This window comes from Oncorhynchus tshawytscha, linkage group LG16 (genome assembly GCF_018296145.1).
Source record: "Oncorhynchus tshawytscha isolate Ot180627B linkage group LG16, Otsh_v2.0, whole genome shotgun sequence".
Taxonomy (NCBI): domain Eukaryota; kingdom Metazoa; phylum Chordata; class Actinopteri; order Salmoniformes; family Salmonidae; genus Oncorhynchus; species Oncorhynchus tshawytscha.
In genome coordinates, this window is record NC_056444.1 from 78,103,743 (window position 1) to 78,121,239 (window position 17,497).

At 41.0% G+C, this 17,497-nt stretch overlaps 1 protein-coding gene across 5 annotated transcripts in view; it reads right to left on the reverse strand.

Annotated features, from left to right (window-relative positions):
• The window catches only part of LOC112235066 (copine-9), a 76,459-nt gene that overhangs the window by 36,594 nt on the left and 22,368 nt on the right, over positions 1 to 17,497 (reverse strand). For all 5 annotated transcript variants that reach the window (XR_006079120.1, XR_006079122.1, XR_006079121.1 and 2 more), the window contains exons 5-7: positions 16,801 to 16,840; positions 16,591 to 16,593; positions 15,503 to 15,579 (exon numbers count right to left, since the gene is read on the reverse strand). Coding sequence is in view for 2 of the 5 variants with exons in the window: in XM_024403458.2 (XP_024259226.1) it covers positions 15,503 to 15,579; positions 16,591 to 16,593; positions 16,801 to 16,840 (120 nt within the window). In the remaining 3 variants the exon portion in view is untranslated. The remainder of the gene's footprint in view (positions 1 to 15,502; positions 15,580 to 16,590; positions 16,594 to 16,800; positions 16,841 to 17,497) is intronic.

Consider the following 17,497-nt stretch of genomic DNA (forward strand, 5'->3'; position numbering starts at 1 on the left):
CCACAGATGCAATTATCTGTAAGGTCCCTCAATTGAGTAGTGAATTTCAAGCACAGATTCAAAATATTCAACAACATGCATCCTGTTTGCAACAAGGCACTTAAAGGAATACTGCAAAAAATGTGGCAAAGAAATTAACTTCTTGTCCTGAATACAAAGTGTTATGTTTGGGGCAAATCCAAAACAACATGGATTGTTTTCAAGCATGGTGGTGGCTGCATCATGTATGGGTATGCTTATCATTGGCAAGGATGAGGGAGTTTTTTTTTAGGACAAAATTAAATGGAATATAGCTATAAACATAGCAGCAGCGGTGTGTGGGTATTATCAGTGGGGAAGTCAAGCCAGAAAAAAAAGCCATATTACAACCTATAAGATAATTGCATTGTTTGCTCTATAACCTGTTAGTTCATATGCCTTGCGACCGTGATATATAGGCCTAAACCAGAGAGCAACCTCTGTCCAGTGAAGTCCACAAAGCATATTGCATGTAACAAACAGTTACATGACCTACAGCATGGTCAAGCAAGTTAATGTTTTTGATTTTTTGGACTAATTATCAACTATGATTTAGACCCAGGGAGAGTTACCACAAAGACAACAGGCTCTGCCTCCACTATTTCAACACTATTTCAACATCATCAAATCACCTCTGCTTAGTCTAATTCAGCGACAACTAAGACACCAAAAACAATTTAGTTTAAGCTAAATATGATTTGGCTGTCCATGGTTCTGATTTCACTGTGTCTGTCTTTGTGTGTCTGTGTGTGTCTGTGTGCGTTCGTGCAAATACTATAGAAAACATATTGACTCAGCCTACTTGTAGGGAAACGCCAATGCCATCCTCCTCTCCTTCATGTTGACGAAATTATCTATGTTTTTGTTGTAATAGGCTACCTGGCTAAAATAATCACAGTTCAGCTCAACGCAGATTGGCTATTATTTAATTAAAAAAATGTATCAAGGGAAGCCAAATGCTCGCTGGCTGGCTTCCCTTGCATTCAATAAGACGGTCGGCAACAATGTCATACTCTTTTTGACCAGACAGCATCAGATAGTCTCTGTATGTGTAACTCATCTAGGCCTGAGGGGCGCTGTTTCGCTCTCTCTGGTGAGCTACATTCAACCTCTTGCGAATTGCAGGAAAATGATAAAACACAGAGAGAGTAATGAAATGTATTTTTCATTTTTTGGAAAATATTTTGGGGAAGCCTGGCTTCCCTAGGCATCCACGAATACACACCACAAGCAAAATCTTAGAGGAAGCCTGGTTCAGTCTGCTTTCCAAAAGACACTGGGAGACAAAATGTTCCTTTCAGGATGACAATAACCTAAAAACACAAGGTCAAATCTATACTGGGGTTGCTTACCAAGATGATATTGAATGTTCCTGAGTGGTCTAGTTACAGTTTGACTTATATCCGCTTGAAAATCTATGGCAAGACTTGCAAATGGCTGTCTAGCAATGAATAACAATCAACATGACAGAGTTTGAAGAATTTAAAAAAGAATAATGGGAAAATATTGTACAATCCAGGTGTGCAAAAAATATATTTCTGTATTTAATTTTCAATGTATTTGTAAACATTTGTGTGTAGATGGGTGAGCAAAAACATCTATTTAATCCATTTAGAACTCTGTAACAAAACAAAATGTAGAATAAGTCAAGAGGTATACATCATTTTTGAAGGCACTGTATAACACATGGTGAGTAATGGCAGTAAATTGTGGAGGAAATAGAACAGTTAGTGAAAAACAGAGCGTTCTGTCTCCACCATCCTGATGGTATCTGGATATGAGGAGGAAATAACAAATGACCGTAAGTTTCCTTGGTAACGGAAGTCATAGCAGCAGCAGCAGAAACAGGACACATCGTCTAACTATGTCATAGCAGACAACAGAGCCCCGGGGCAGAAATCCTGTTAGCTAAAGGCCCACCACGTCTCAATGTGATTAGACCTGGGAGAGAATGTCCTTCAGAAACATAATCTCCTCCCTGTCACTCCCATCCCCAGTCTGAAGGCAAATGGAATGGCAAGAGTAGCAACAGGTAGGCAACCTATTATTACGGAAGACCAGAGAGGACATATGAATAAATAAATACAAATGCATCGTTATGTCGAGATCACGACTTACAGTATTTCTCATGATCACTACATAACAATAGTTGTTTGGTCGAAAGTACAATCCATTCATTTGTTCAGATGCACGATAACCACATCATCAAGGAGCCATGTGATCGCAATGCCCTCGTGGGGCATTTAAGCCCTGAACGATGCCTGACAGGCAGTTCTGTCTCCCAGGCTGTGTACCGCCCCAAAGAACACAGCCAATCGCATGCAAGGAAAAACACAGCTAACATGGCTAGTTTTATGAGCTATCTAGCATGCTACACTATTCAAATTTAGTGGATTTGGCTATTTCAGCCACACCCATTGCTGACATGTGTATACAATTGAGCACACACCCATGCAATCTTCATTGACAAACATTGGCAGTAGAATGACCTCACTGAAGAGCTCAGTGACTTTCAACATGGCATCTTCATAGGATGCCACCTTTCCAACAAGTCAGTTCGTCAAATTTCTTTCCTGCAAGAGCTGCCCCGGTCAACTGTAAGTGCTGGTATTATGAAGTGGAAACGTCTAGGAGCAACAACGGCTCAGCCGCAAAGTGGTAAGCCACACAAGCTCTCAGAACGGGTCCGCCGAATGCTGAAGCGCGTAGAGAGTAAAAATGGTCTGTCCTTGGTTGCAATACTCACTACCGAGTTCCAAACTGTCTCTGCAAGCAACGTCAGCACAAAAACTGTTCACCGGGAGCTTCATGAAATGAGTTTCCATGGCCAAGCAGCCACAAACAAGCCTAGGATCACCATGCGCAATGCCAAGCATCGGCTGGAGTGGTGTAAAGCTCGCCACTATTGGACTCTGGAGAAGTGGAAACACGGTCTCAGGAGTGATGAACGACGCTTCGCCATCTGGCAGTCCAACGGATGAATCTGGGTTTAGCAGATGCCAGGAGAACGCTATTTGCCCGAATGCATAGTGCCAACTGTAAAGTTTGGTGGAGGAGGCTGGGGCTGTTTTTCATGGGCTAAGTTTCATGGCCTAAAGACAATGAAGCAGCAAACTTTGTGGAAATTAATATTTGTGTCATTCTCAACTTTTGGCCACGACTGTACAATAAGGCCATGACAACAAAAAGACAACAGTCACACAGTGGCAGAGTAAATTGAACTACAAATGTGTTTCTTTCATAAGAAACACTGAGAACAACATCTGTCCAGTGAAGTCCAAGAAGCAAATATTGCAAGCAAAATAAGAAATGTTGACTTGCGCTACTTGTAGACTAGTTGAACGCCAATGCCATCCTCCTCTCTTTCATTTTGGCATAACAGTCCATGGCTCTGTCATACAGTACTAGGCTACATATTGTAGAACAACCTACCGGCATAATCATAATCTACAAACAACGAACACAATTGCATTTTATCCAGTGGTGTAAAGTACTTAAGTAAAAATACTTTAAAGTACTACTTAAGTAGTTATTTGGTGTATATGTACTGTTTACTTTTTTTACAACTTTTAATTTTACTCAACTACATTCCTAAAGAAAATAATGTACTTTTTACTACATACATTTTTCCTGACACCCAAAAGTACTTAGCAGGACAGAAAAATTGTCCAATTCACACACTTATCAAGAGAACATCCCTGGTCATCCCTACTGACTCTGATCTGGAGGACTCAGTAAAGATACACGCTTTGTTTGTAATTTTTTTATTAAATTTTTTTATTTTATTTCACCTTTATTTAACCAGGTAGGCTAGTTGAGAACAAGTTCTCATTTGCAACTACGACCTGGCCAAGATAAAGCGTAGCAGTGTGAACAGACAACACAGAGTTACACATGGAGTAAACAATTAACAAGTCAATAACACTGTAGAAAAAAAAGAGTCCATATACATTGTGTGCAAAAGGCATGAAGAGGTAGGCAAATAATTACAATTTTGCAGATTAACACTGGAGTGATAAATTATCAGATGGTCATGTACAGGTAGAGATATTGGTGGGCAAAAAAGTAAAAAAAATATATATAAACAGTATGGGGATGAGGTAGGTAAAATTGGGTGGGCTATTTACCGATAGACTATGTACAGCTGCAGCGATCGGTTACCTGCTCAGATAGCAGATGTTTGAAGTTGGTGAGGGAGATAAGTCTCCAACTTCAGCGATTTTTGCAATTCGTTCCAGTCACAGGCAGCAGAGAACTGGAACGAAAGGCGGCCAAATGAGGTGTTGGCTTTAGGGATGATCAGTGAGATACACCTGCTGGAGCGCGTGCTACGGGTGGGTGTTGCCATCGTGACCAGTGAACTGAGATAAGGCGGAGCTTTACCTAGCATGGATTTGTAGATGACCTGGAGCCAGTGGGTCTGGCGACGAATATGTAGCGAGGGCCAGCCGACTAGAGCATACAGGTCGCAGTGGTGGGTGGTATAAGGTGCTTTAGTAACAAAACGGATGGCACTGTGATAAACTGCAAAAATGTAATCTGAGTGTTGGAGTGTGCCCCTGGCTATCCTTAAATAAAATAATAAAAAAAGAGTTGTACTTTTACTTTTAATACTTAAGTATATTTGAAACCAAATACTTTTACTCAAGTAGTATTTTACTGTGTGATTTTCACTTTTGCTCAAGTTATTTTCTATTAACTATTAAGGCATCTTTACATTTACTCAAGTATGACACTAGGTACTTTTTACCCCACTGATTTTATTAATGGCAGATTGAATGCACCGAGATACCATGATGACTATAGTTGTACATCAGTAGTTTTCCTCTCGTCACTCACTGACAGTCACTCAATTAGCCCATATCAGTAAAAACATTTTAGATTGGTAAATGAGTCTAGTTAGTCTAACCAGCTATCTAAACTTGTTGTAATCTTGGCTGAGTTACTGACCAGACACACGGGGCATGTGTCCAGGAGCCCTGACCTCCAGGGGGCCCCCATTGATTTAGTTAGTCACTCTTACTCAGATATTATATTAACATGGCATAAGTCAAGGAAAATGTGTACAATTGTATTAAATTAGCTTTAACACTGCAAAAAAAGTATACCCACCCCATGGCAAAACGTGTAGAATAGCAGCAAATTAGCTGTTAAAACTGCAACACCAAAACAGTTCTGTAAAGCAAACTCATGTTTTTATGATAATGCTCTTCTAGTGTAGTGATAATGCTCTTCTAGAGCTGTTTTAAAAAGGCTGCCTGAAATTTCAACCTGTTTGGTGGGATGGAGTTTTGGCCTGCCTTGTGACATCACCAAGCAGTAAATTAGTCAATAGACGAATAAGAAAAAGAGTTCCAAACCGCTCTTCCAATAACAGCTAGTTTTCAGACCACTCCCAGACAGTCTTAGCAACATTTAAATGATTTGATATTGAGATAAAAACAGCTGAATCGGACCTTAATTACAATACTTTTTCTGCTAACAGATACCTCTGCACAATTTAAATTATAGTTTTTAAATTTCCAATGTTGAGTTAATGTGAGTAAATGTGTAGTGGCTAATTGTATAGCTAATAGGCTATGTGTTATAGATTGGTTGCTGTAACTTCATTCACCTCAGTCAATGTGATAATGACTGGGGTCAGTTTTGCTTGTTTTTTCAGTTCTCCAAATACAATTTTAGAGTTTTTAAATAGTATAGAAATGCCCGTAAATGAGCTTTAACTTTCTTAAAACTTCACTGACTGCCTGCAAGGAGCTTTTTCTATGAAACAATCCTGACTTTTCAGCCTCTGAGGCTGCTACTGAATCTGATCCAGGTCTGAGGCTAAAACGGAATCTTATCAGCCTGTCAGGAATGGAGCTCACCCACTCTGTAAATGTAAATATTATCCATAAAGTGTCCCATACAAATATATACTGTATTTATCAGTTATGCAAGATAACAAACAGCATAACCAACAAGCTAGCTAGCTAACAAGACTACCTAGCTAGCTCACTCGCTCACAAGACCAGCCAAGTTAGCTGTGTTGTGGCTTGCATGTCATTGGCTGTGGTCTTGGGGGTGGCACACAGCCTGGGAGACAGAACTGCCTGTCAGGCATCGTTTAGGGCTTAAATGCCCCACGAGGGCTTAGCTCTCCCAAGAGCTCTTAGCTCAAGGTACAGTGCCTTGCGAAAGTATTCGGCCCCCTTGAACTTTGCAAACTTTTGCCACATTTCAGGCTTCAAACATAAAGATATAAAACTGTATTTTTTTGTGAAGAATCAACAACAAGTGGGACACAATCATGAAGTGGAACGACATTTATTGGATATTTCAAACTTTTTTAACAAATCAAAAACTGAAAAATTGGGCGTGCAAAATTATTCAGCCCCTTTACTTTCAGTGCAGCAAACTCTCTCCAGAAGTTCAGTGAGGATCTCTGAATGATCCAATGTTGACCTAAATGACTAATGATGATAAATACAATCCACCTGTGTGTAATCAAGTCTCCGTATGAATGCACCTACACTGTGATAGTCTCAGAGGTCCGTTAAAAGTGCAGAGAGCATCATGAAGAACAAGGAACACACCAGGCAGGTCCGAGATACTGTTGTGAAGAAGTTTAAAGCTGGATTTGGATACAAAAAGATTTCCCAAGCTTTAAACATCCCAAGGAGCACTGTGCAAGCGATAATATTGAAATGGAAGGAGTATCAGACCACTGCAAATCTACCAAGACCTGGCCGTCCCTCTAAACTTTCAGCTCATACAAGGAGAAGACTGATCAGAGATGCAGCCAAGAGGCCCATGATCACTCTGGATGAACTGCAGAGATCTACAGCTGAGGTGGGAGACTCTGTCCATAGGACAACAATCAGTCGTATATTGCACAAATCTGTCCTTTATGGAAGAGTGGCAAGAAGAAAGCCATTTCTTAAAGATATCCATAAAAAGTGTCGTTTAAAGTTTGCCACAAGCCACCTGGGAGACACACCAAACATGTGGAAGAAGGTGCTCTGGTCAGATGAAACCAAAATTGAACTTTTTGGCAACAATGCAAAACGTTATGTTTGGCGTAAAAGCAACACAGCTCATCACCCTGAACACACCATCCCCACTGTCAAACATGGTGGTGGCAGCATCATGGTTTGGGCCTGCTTTTCTTCAGCAGGGACAGGGAAGATGGTTAAAATTGATGGGAAGATGGATGGAGCCAAATACAGGACCATTCTGGAAGAAAACCTGATGGAGTCTGCAAAAGACCTGAGACTGGGACGGAGATTTGTCTTCCAACAAGACAATGATCCAAAACATAAAGCAAAATCTACAATGGAATGGTTCAAAAATAAACATATCCAGGTGTTAGAATGGCCAAGTCAAAGTCCAGACCTGAATCCAATTGAGAATCTTTGTAAAGAACTGAAAACTGCTGTTCACAAATGCTCTCCATCCAACCTCACTGAGCTCGAGCTGTTTTGCAAGGAGGAATGGGAAAAAATTTCAGTCTCTCGATGTGCAAAACTGATAGAGACATACCCCAAGCGACTTACAGCTGTAATCGGAGCAAAAGGTGGCGCTACAAAGTATTAACTTAAGGGTGCTGAATAATTTTGCACGCCCAATTTTTCAGTTTTTGATTTGTTAAAAAAGTTTGAAATATCCAATAAATGTCGTTCCACTTCATGATTGTGTCCCACTTGTTGTTGATTCTTCACAAAAAAATAGTTTTATATCTTTATGTTTGAAGCCTGAAATGTGGCAAAAGGTCGCAAAGTTCAAGGGGGCCGAATACTTTCGCAAGGCACTGTAAATGACATTTAACTTGCTTACATTCTAACTTATTAACAGATAATGAGCTCCAAACACAAATGAATGAATCATGTCAGCATGAAATGTACCATCCCTTAGTGTAACAATCAATAAAAACGTGGGAACCGATCCATCGTGGGCTCTGCCGCCTCAGCCATACTGTCTATCTATCATCAATACGTACACTCCTATTTATAGAGTTTATCTTGTGATCTCGACAAAACATATTTTGTTATGTCGTGATCATGAGGTAGAAAGTTGTGATCGACATAACGAGGGAATTCTTTTTTTAATTCATGTCCTCTCTGAGCTTCTGTATACTCTTAAGCTGATCCCATAGATATCTATGTCTGAGCTGTTTCTATTGCAACGTATTGTCTACACTGTACTACGCAGATCAAAGTCCAAAACATGTATTTGTATTAACAATACACTTACAATTATGGCGAAACAAAACCCTATGTATTTTGAATTGCATTCCACAAGAAGTAGAGAATGACATATGTGGACGCATTACAAGGTAGCCATTAAAAGATGAAAGAACACCTAGTTCATTATGCATGTATTTGCCTGCCTTGTTCCATCTTTGCAGCTGGCCTTACCCAAAGGAGTCGAATACAAACTTTAGGATGTGTGAGCCCGTCTAGAGTCAACAGTCCTCAATATTTCAGGACCATGCCCCAGATTCAGACGGTGGGATGAAGCAGAATACTGGCACATCTTTATGAGACTGCTCTTTTCTCTGCCAACTGAATCAGAGATGGTCCCTGCATTCTGTGGCTGACAAGGAGACAGTGGGATGTCTGTGGCGCACTTAGGGAGAACAGAGTTCCCTAACTTCCATGTACATGGCACATTAACAACTGAGGAATGATTTATGAGAAAAGTCAATCCAACTTTACCTAGCACTATTGTACGGTCTGCATTTATAGACTGGACTTACGGTCCTGAAAAGTCTGCCACGTAAATGTTGAAAATGAAATCCCCAAAAATGTCCAAAGTAATTAGACAAAGATGAGCTGTAGTTAAAGTACGCCACAAAGACGAGCTGTAGTTAAAGTACGTCACAAAGACGAGCTGTAGTTAAAGTAAGCCACAAAGATGAGCTGTAGTTAAAGTACGCCACAAAGACGAGCTGTAGTTAAAGTAAGCCACAAAGATGAGCTGTAGTTAAAGTACGCCACAAAGACGAGCTGTAGTTAAAGTAAGCCACAAAGATGAGCTGTAGTTAAAGTACGCCACAAAGACGAGCTGTAGTTAAAGTAAGCCACAAAGATGAGCTGTAGTTAAAGTACGCCACAAAGACGAGCTGTAGTTAAAGTAAGCCACAAAGATGAGCTGTAGTTAAAGTACGCCACAAAGACGAGCTGTAGTTAAAGTAAGCCACAAAGATGAGCTGTAGTTAAAGTACGCCACAAAGACGAGCTGTAGTTAAAGTAAGCCACAAAGATGAGCTGTAGTTAAAGTACGCCACAAAGACGAGCTGTAGTTAAAGTACGCCACAAAGATGAGCTGTAGTTAAAGTACGCCACAAAGACGAGCTGTAGTTAAAGTAAGTCACAAAGACGAGCTGTAGTTAAAGTACGTCACAAAGATGAGCTGTAGTTAAAGTAAGCCACAAAGATGAGCTGTAGTTAAAGTACGCCAAAGACGAGCTGTAGTTAAAGTACGCCACAAAGACGAGCTGTAGTTAAAGTAAGTCACAAAGACGAGCTGTAGTTAAAGTACGTCACAAAGATGAGCTGTAGTTAAAGTAAGCCACAAAGATGAGCTGTAGTTAAAGTACGCCAAAGACGAGCTGTAGTTAAAGTAAGTCACAAAGATGAGCTGTAGTTAAAGTACGCCACAAAGACGAGCTGTAGTTAAAGTACGCCACAAAGATGAGCTGTAGTTAAAGTACGCCACAAAGACGAGCTGTAGTTAAAGTAAGTCACAAAGACGAGCTGTAGTTAAAGTGCGTCACAAAGATGAGCTGTAGTTAAAGTAAGCCACAAAGATGAGCTGTAGTTAAAGTAAGCCACAAAGATGAGCTGTAGTTAAAGTACGCCACAAAGACGAGCTGTAGTTAAAGTAAGTCACAAAGATGAGCTGTAGTTAAAGTAAGTCACAAAGATGAGCTGTAGTTAAAGTAAGCCACAAAGATGAGCTGTAGTTAAAGTACGTCACAAAGATGAGCTGTAGTTAAAGTAAGTCACAAAGACGAGCTGTAGTTAAAGTAAGCCACAAAGACGAGCTGTAGACATAATAACTTGGCTGGCATGACTCAGCATGTTTGTGCATGAGACAGACAGGTGGTGTCCTCTTAGTAACAAGTGGCGGCCCTTATCATCCAATGCCTCCTATCCCCCTCCACACTTCACATACCCCCTCCACACTTCACATACCCCCTCCACACTTCACATACCCCCTCCACACTTCACATACCCCCTATACCCGTTCCACAATGCGTGATTATCTGTAATCATTGTAGCATCCACATTCATGTGTTCAGAAACATATTATATTCTTATTTACAATAACAGTGACTCCAAAATGACGCAATACAATATTTATCATGAATTTCTATTGGGCACAAAATAATCTGAAACACAATCAAAACAAACTGCAAATGCAACCAACAAGTTTGTATTGACACAAGCAAAATACTAAACTATTGACTACATTAATACAAATAAGTGAATTTGTCCAAATACTTATGACATCTTCACCTACACACCTTCACTAGATACATAAGTGCTAAACAGTAAAACAGATATGTACGAAAATACCCTCAATTAAAAAAGGTGACATTCTGTACTGTTGCCTCAAATGAAAACATTTTAATAATCTCAAAATCCCAAATGCTGAAGTTGAGGCAAATTATACATTTTAGTTTCACTGTCCAAATGAATACATAGGGGAGTGTTATTCTTGGTGTAAAGTGTAAAATATATAAATAATAATCCACAGCGATACCTCAATTACAGTGGTCAGGTCTGCACCTACATGATTAGGATATTATTATTTAGCTATATATGGACTGCATCATATCCACTAATCTAATGCGTCTGCATTGGCGTGCAATTATCTCCAAAATTGTGTGTGCGAGAGCGAGTGATCACGTGGATGCAAACTCACAGCAGGTGTGAAGCATGGGGTATGCTCTCCACACCACATTTTACAAATAAAAATACAACCAGTTTGCATTGACCTGTAAAGCACTTATCTTCTAAAATGGGAAAATGAGGTGTATTTGCCCAATCATCCTTTTAGGGAAGCTAACAGTCACCCTCGGTTACCATAGAAACCAACAGGTAAGTGGTAGAGAAGTGCTTCTTCCTCCACAGCGTGCTACCCCGTTCTAAAAACAGTGACCTACAAACATACGCCCACTGCCGCGCAGAGGCCATGGCCAGGCTCTTCTCCTCCTCTCACTGAGGGGAGTGTGTGGCATAAAGTCAACACTGAGAGGATGTGTGTTTGAGGCTGTTTTAACAGACATGTAAAACACACACACACACACACACACACACACACACACACACACACACACACACACACACACACACACACACACGATGGCTGTATGGGAATCCCTTATTTAAGACAGACAGACATGGTTTTTGGACACATGAAGTTTCACATGTTTTTTGTTCACTACTTTCAGCTACATCTGGTCTCCCATCCAGGGACCAACCAGAACCAACCCTGTTTAACTTCAGAGGTAAACCAGCAGTGGGATGCAGGGTGCTATGCTGCTGGAAAGGAATCTTAATACAAAAAGTATATTACAAAACCATATTCATTCCACAGTGGGCCTAGTGGCTTCAATTAAGACCTAGACAACCAGCTGAGGAGAGTTCCTTAATAATTGGTGACCAAAAGGATGTGTTAACATGTGAACTCTAAATTTAAATCAGCAGTGTGTATTCATTGTGCCAAAGGAAGCCAGGGTTCCCCAAATATTTTACCAATAATAATGATCAAATTGTTTATTTTGTCTCTCTCTGTGTTATCATAATTTTCTGTCAATTCGCAAGTGGCTGAATCTCACTGGAGAAATAATCAGAGCTGTCTCAGTACGCGTTGCCCACGTATCAGAGCTGTCTCAGTACGTGTTGCCCACGTATCAGAGCTGTCTCAGTACGCGTTGCCCACGTATCAGAGCTGTCGCAGTACGCGTTGCCCACGTATCAGAGCTGTCTCAGTACGCGTTGCCCACGTATCAGAGCTGTCTCAGTACGCGTTGCCCACGTATCAGAGCTGTCTCAGTACGCGTTGCCCACGTATCAGAGCTGTCTCAGTACGCGTTGCCCACGTATCAGAGCTGTCTCAGTACGCGTTGCCCACGTATCAGAGCTCTCAGTACGCGTTGCCCACGTATCAGAGCTGTCTCAGTACGCGTTGCCCACGTATCAGAGCTGTCTCAGTACGCGTTGCCCACGTATCAGAGCTGTCTCAGTACGCGTTGCCCACGTATCAGAGCTGTCTCAGTACGCGTTGCCCACGTATCAGAGCTGTCTCAGTACGCGTTGCCCACGTATCAGAGCTGTCTCAGTACGCGTTGCCCACGTATCAGAGCTGTCTCAGTACGTGTTGCCCATGTATTGGAACATGTCTGGACCAAAAGAGTATGGCATGTTTCATTTGACTGATTGATGCCAGCCTCCCATGATAAACAAAATTATAAAATATATATCCAATCAGCGTTGAGCTTAGCTCAACTGTGGCTTGTCCTGTTGCAACAAAATGGATTTTGGCTTCACACCAATCAATCCCATCCTAAGCAAAATGTCATTGTTGTCAGAAAACATGTCTGTAGTGTACTTGTGTTGATATCGTGCAGTAGCTAGCTGGCTAAATCTGACTTTTCCTAAGACATGGATGGAGATGGGGATTTGGACTTGTGGTTTTGACTTAATTCTCTGTACAGGCCAAGGATTATGATGGTGATTTGTTATAGCCATAAATGTATATATTGTGCCACTGGCCTGAGATGACTGAAGTTCAATAAGTAGCCTAGTACTGTATGACAGAGCCATGGACTGTTATGCCAAAATGAAAGAGAGGAGGATGGCATTGGCGTTCAACTAGTCTACAAGTAGCGCAAGTCAACATTTCTTATTTTACTTGCAATATTTGCTTCGTGGACTTCACCGGACAGATGTTGTTCTCAGTTTTCTTTTATGAAAGAAACGCATTTGTAGTTCAATTTACTCTGCCACTGTGTGACTGTTGTCTTTTTGTTGTCATGGCCTTATTGTACAGTCGTGGCCAAAAGTTGAGAATGACACAAATATTAATTTCCACAAAGTTTGCTGCATCAGTGTCTTTAGATATTTTTGTCAGATGTTACAATGGAATACTGAAGTATAATTACAAGCATTTCACAAGTGTCAAAGGCTTTTGTGACAATTACATGAAGTTGATGCAAAGAGTCAATATTTGCAGTGTTGACCCTTCTTTTTCAAGACCTCTGCAATCCGCCCTGGCATGCTGTCAATTAACTTCTGGGCAACATCCTGACTGATGGCAGTCCATTCTTGCATAATCAATGCTTGGAGTTTGTCAGAATTTGTGGGTTTTTGTTTGTCCACCCGCCTCTTGAGGATTGACCACAAGTTCTCAATGGGATTAACGTCTGGGGAGTTTCCTGGCCATGGACACAAAATATCGATGTTTTGCTCCCCGAGCCACTTAATTATCACTTTTGCCTTATGGCAAGGTGCTCCATCATGTTGGAAAAGGCATTGTTCGTCACCAAACTGTTCCTGGATGGTTGGGAGAAGTTGCTCTCGGAGGATGTGTTGGTACCATTTTTTATTCATGGCTGTGTTCTTAGGCAAAATTGTGAGTGAGCCCATTCCCTTGGCTGAGAAGCAACCCCACACATGAATGGTCTCAGGATGCTCACCTTGTCTTCTCCGGACAAGCTTTTTTCCGGATGCCCCAAACAATCGGAAAGGGGATTCAGAGAAAATACCCCAGTCCTCAGCAGTCCAATCCCTGTACCTTTTGCAGAATATCAGTCTGTCCCTGATGTTTTTCCTGGAGAGAAGTGGCTTCTTTGCTTCCCTTCTTGACACCAGGCCATCCTCCAAAAGTCTATGCCTCACTGTGCATGCAGATGCACTCACACCTGCCTGCTGCCATTCCTGAGCAAGCTCTGTACTGGTGGTGCCCAGATCCCGCAGCTGAATCAACTTTAGGCGACGGTCCTGGCGCTTTCTGGACTTTCTTGGGCACCCTGAAGCCTTCTTTACAACAATTGAACCGCTCTCCTTGAAGTTCTTGAGAATCCGATAAATGGTTGATTTAGGTGAAATCTTACTGGCAGCAATATCCTTGCCTGTGAAGCCCTTTTTGTGTAAAGTAATGATGACAGCACGTGTTTCCTTGCAGGTAACCATGGTTGACAAAGGAAGAACAATGATTTCAAGCACCACCCTTCTTTTGAAGCTTCCAGTCTGTTATTCAAACTCAATCAGCATGACAGAGTGATCTCCAGCCTTGTCCTCGTCAACACTCACACCTGTGTTAACGAGAGAATCACTGAGATGATGTCAGCTGGTCCTTTTGTGGCAGGGCTGAAATGCAGTTGAAATGTTTTTTGGGGATTCAGTTGATTTGCATGGCAAAGAGGGACTCAGAGGGGCAATTAATTGCAATCCATCTGATCACTTTTCATAACATTCTGGAGTATATGTAAATTGCCATCATACAAACTGGGGCAGCAGACTGTGAAAATTCATATTTGTGTCATTCTCAAAACTTTTGGCCACGGTGTTGTATGAACTAACAGGTTATAGAGCAAACAACACAATTATCAAAACACAGGTTGTAATATGGCTTTTCTTTTACTGGCTTGGCTGGTCTTCCTCAGTGATTTTATCCACGCACCGCTACTGAATTGAACATATGTGAAAAAATTGTTTCACATGCTAAATTTAAACTCAACATGTGAAAACAGTGGTTTGTGTTTTTTTGATCAGCTTGAAACAAATACATAGAGAATTGGGTCAAGACGGCCAGAGAGACCTTTCATTGTGATGGAGTGAAGTCAATGACTGGCCTCTGTTTTTAAGAGGTCTGTTCCTGATGAAGAAAACATGATTGGTATTTACACATGTTGTGTATGTGTCTCTCCAAATGCCTCCAAAAATACAGAACATCTACATGACTACACAGACAAAGAGCTGAGAAACGCTAAGTCTGAAAGAAATGTGCACTGAACAACTTAGCTTCTACTCTGCAATTACCATTTTTCCATCTGATTAACTCATAAAATAAATGCACTCTGCACAAACGGCACCTTATTGTTGATTGCTGAAAGTATTAGAAAATGCCAAATTACCCTATCAAGAAGTTGATTACAAGATGATTTGATGTTGAGCACGGGGGGAACATCGGGAATCCACGCTTCTGTCTCTTAGTGATGCAATAGGCTTGGATGATTAGCATATTAAAATCTCAACGTTGTTTCATTTACAGTTAATCTAAATTGCTGTGCTCCATTTCCAATCCACAAACAGATAGTCCTCCTCAAGACCGAGCTCCTTTTACCATTCACATGACCCATCACTTCCAGCCAGCCAGAGAGGTACCATTGCTCTAAATTGAGAGTCAACTACGGGTCAGACTCATTCCAGAGTTGTCCCTTCATTAGGCCTGTAATGGTGTGATGGATAATGGGGGAGAGGGTTTGACTTACGATAAGCTGTTCTCCAGCCGCCCGCCAGTGGATCCAATGATCTCCCCCAGAGTGCAGAAGGTCTGACCCAGGAAGTCCTGGTGGAGAGAGCCTGGGGTCAGTCTTATGACCCGTCTGATCAGGTTTGGGGTCAAATCCATTTAAATTCATGAAGTAAACCAAATTCCAATTCCAAATTTTCCTAATTGAAAAGCATTGAAGAGAATTGGAATTTGAGGTAGAACTTCAGTGTTCTTCCTGAGTGGAAATGGAATTGACCCCAACCCTGTTTCTAACAGCAAGGCAGTTCACAGTACGTGCAGTGCTTTCAGATGGTGGTGAGTAAGATGTAATACAGCTAGGACATCCCACATGCCATGTTGAAACCGAAGTTATTCAAAGTGGTTGAAGACATTGGGAGCCATTGTGACAATAAAAACTATTCATTTTATAATCTGGACATACGGTACGTTATCAAAAAGGCTAAAAGAACAAGATCACTTATTTCTTTTAAACCAAATCTCTATTTTTTTTAAATGTAAATGCCATCTTATAGAAGTGTCCAGACACTTTTTTCTTGATTTCACTTAGTTGTGAGAAACGTACCAGAAATATACTTCCTCAGGCTCATTCTGCAGTATCGGGGCAATGATAAAATATTAGCAAATGTTACAAAAACATTAAAATACATCCTTTTATACTCTCAGTATAGTGAGCTCTCCAGGAACAGGGCTGGAGTGAAAACCCACAGGACGGTAGCTCTCCAGGAACAGGGTAGGAGAGCCCTGCACTACATTATTCTGTTTAAAAAAACAACTAGCCTACTGTAGCTCTGGCTTTGAAGTCTCCTCTCAAAGTGCTTTACCTGAGATTTTGATATAGTGGGAATGTCTGAATGAGACTATGGTTGACATGACTGCTTGGTTTTGAGCCAACAGAAAAAACACCCCACAGACATCACATTGGACAAGTGAAAACAGGAGTGCAAAAAAACACACCTCACATCATGAATGTGTGTGGTGAAATACAAATCAGTAGACGTTACATGACATGCCATAATGACTGACATTACAACAATAAATGTCTTTACTAGGTGCATCGATACTAACCTTCTGCTCTCCCGTATTTGGTTGAGGTCAAAGGGAAGAGAACACAGTCAGAGGTCAAATCTAAAATACAATATTGCATTCATCCAAAGACAACAAGCTTCCTTCTGATAACTATCCTTCCTCTGTACTGTCAGTATTGGCATAACATTGCATAATTAACAACATAACATTAACAACATGATGCATTATATACTGATGGGAGACACTTACAAATTTGGAAATATTTGAACTTCTGGAGTCCACATTGTATCTGCAAGAAACCAAACAGTTAGGTATAAATCACTCCAAATGACAAACTATATCAGTGTGAATAGCCAGTTCAGGTATTAGATAAGTTTGCGCCTTACGAACTAAATGGGCAAATCTAATTATCTCTAAAATAACCTTGAATTGAACAGGGATGTTTCTGCAGGAGGGAGGAGGGAAACAGGGTAGAAGGGTTGAGAATATACTCCCTGTTTGCTAACATTAGAACATCCACTGACTGTTGGACTATACTGCTGACAGACTGTCTCTGAGTCCTATTCACTGTGGATATGAAGCCAATCCTCTACCTCGGGCCTCAGGGCTGTGATGCTTGCTTAACTTTTTCCTTGGTCAAATAGCTCATTGGTTCATAACATGTATTTTGTCTCATCATTTGGGAGTTCTGTCTGTCTGTAGGGTGTCTGTTATGCTGGAGTAGACTGATTGATTATTTGCAGTTTGTTAAAAATGAATATTGGCCTTGCTAACACCTGAACCACACTGATTGTTTCTAAGAGCTTTGTCACAGTGCAAAACCATTGCAATTGATTCTTGATTGATTTTCCAGAGCTTAAATAATAGCACCTGAAACAGTCGGAGCAAGGGCTCTACACAGTAATAGCTTGATAACAACCTATTTAAAGGGCATAATTCAATCTTT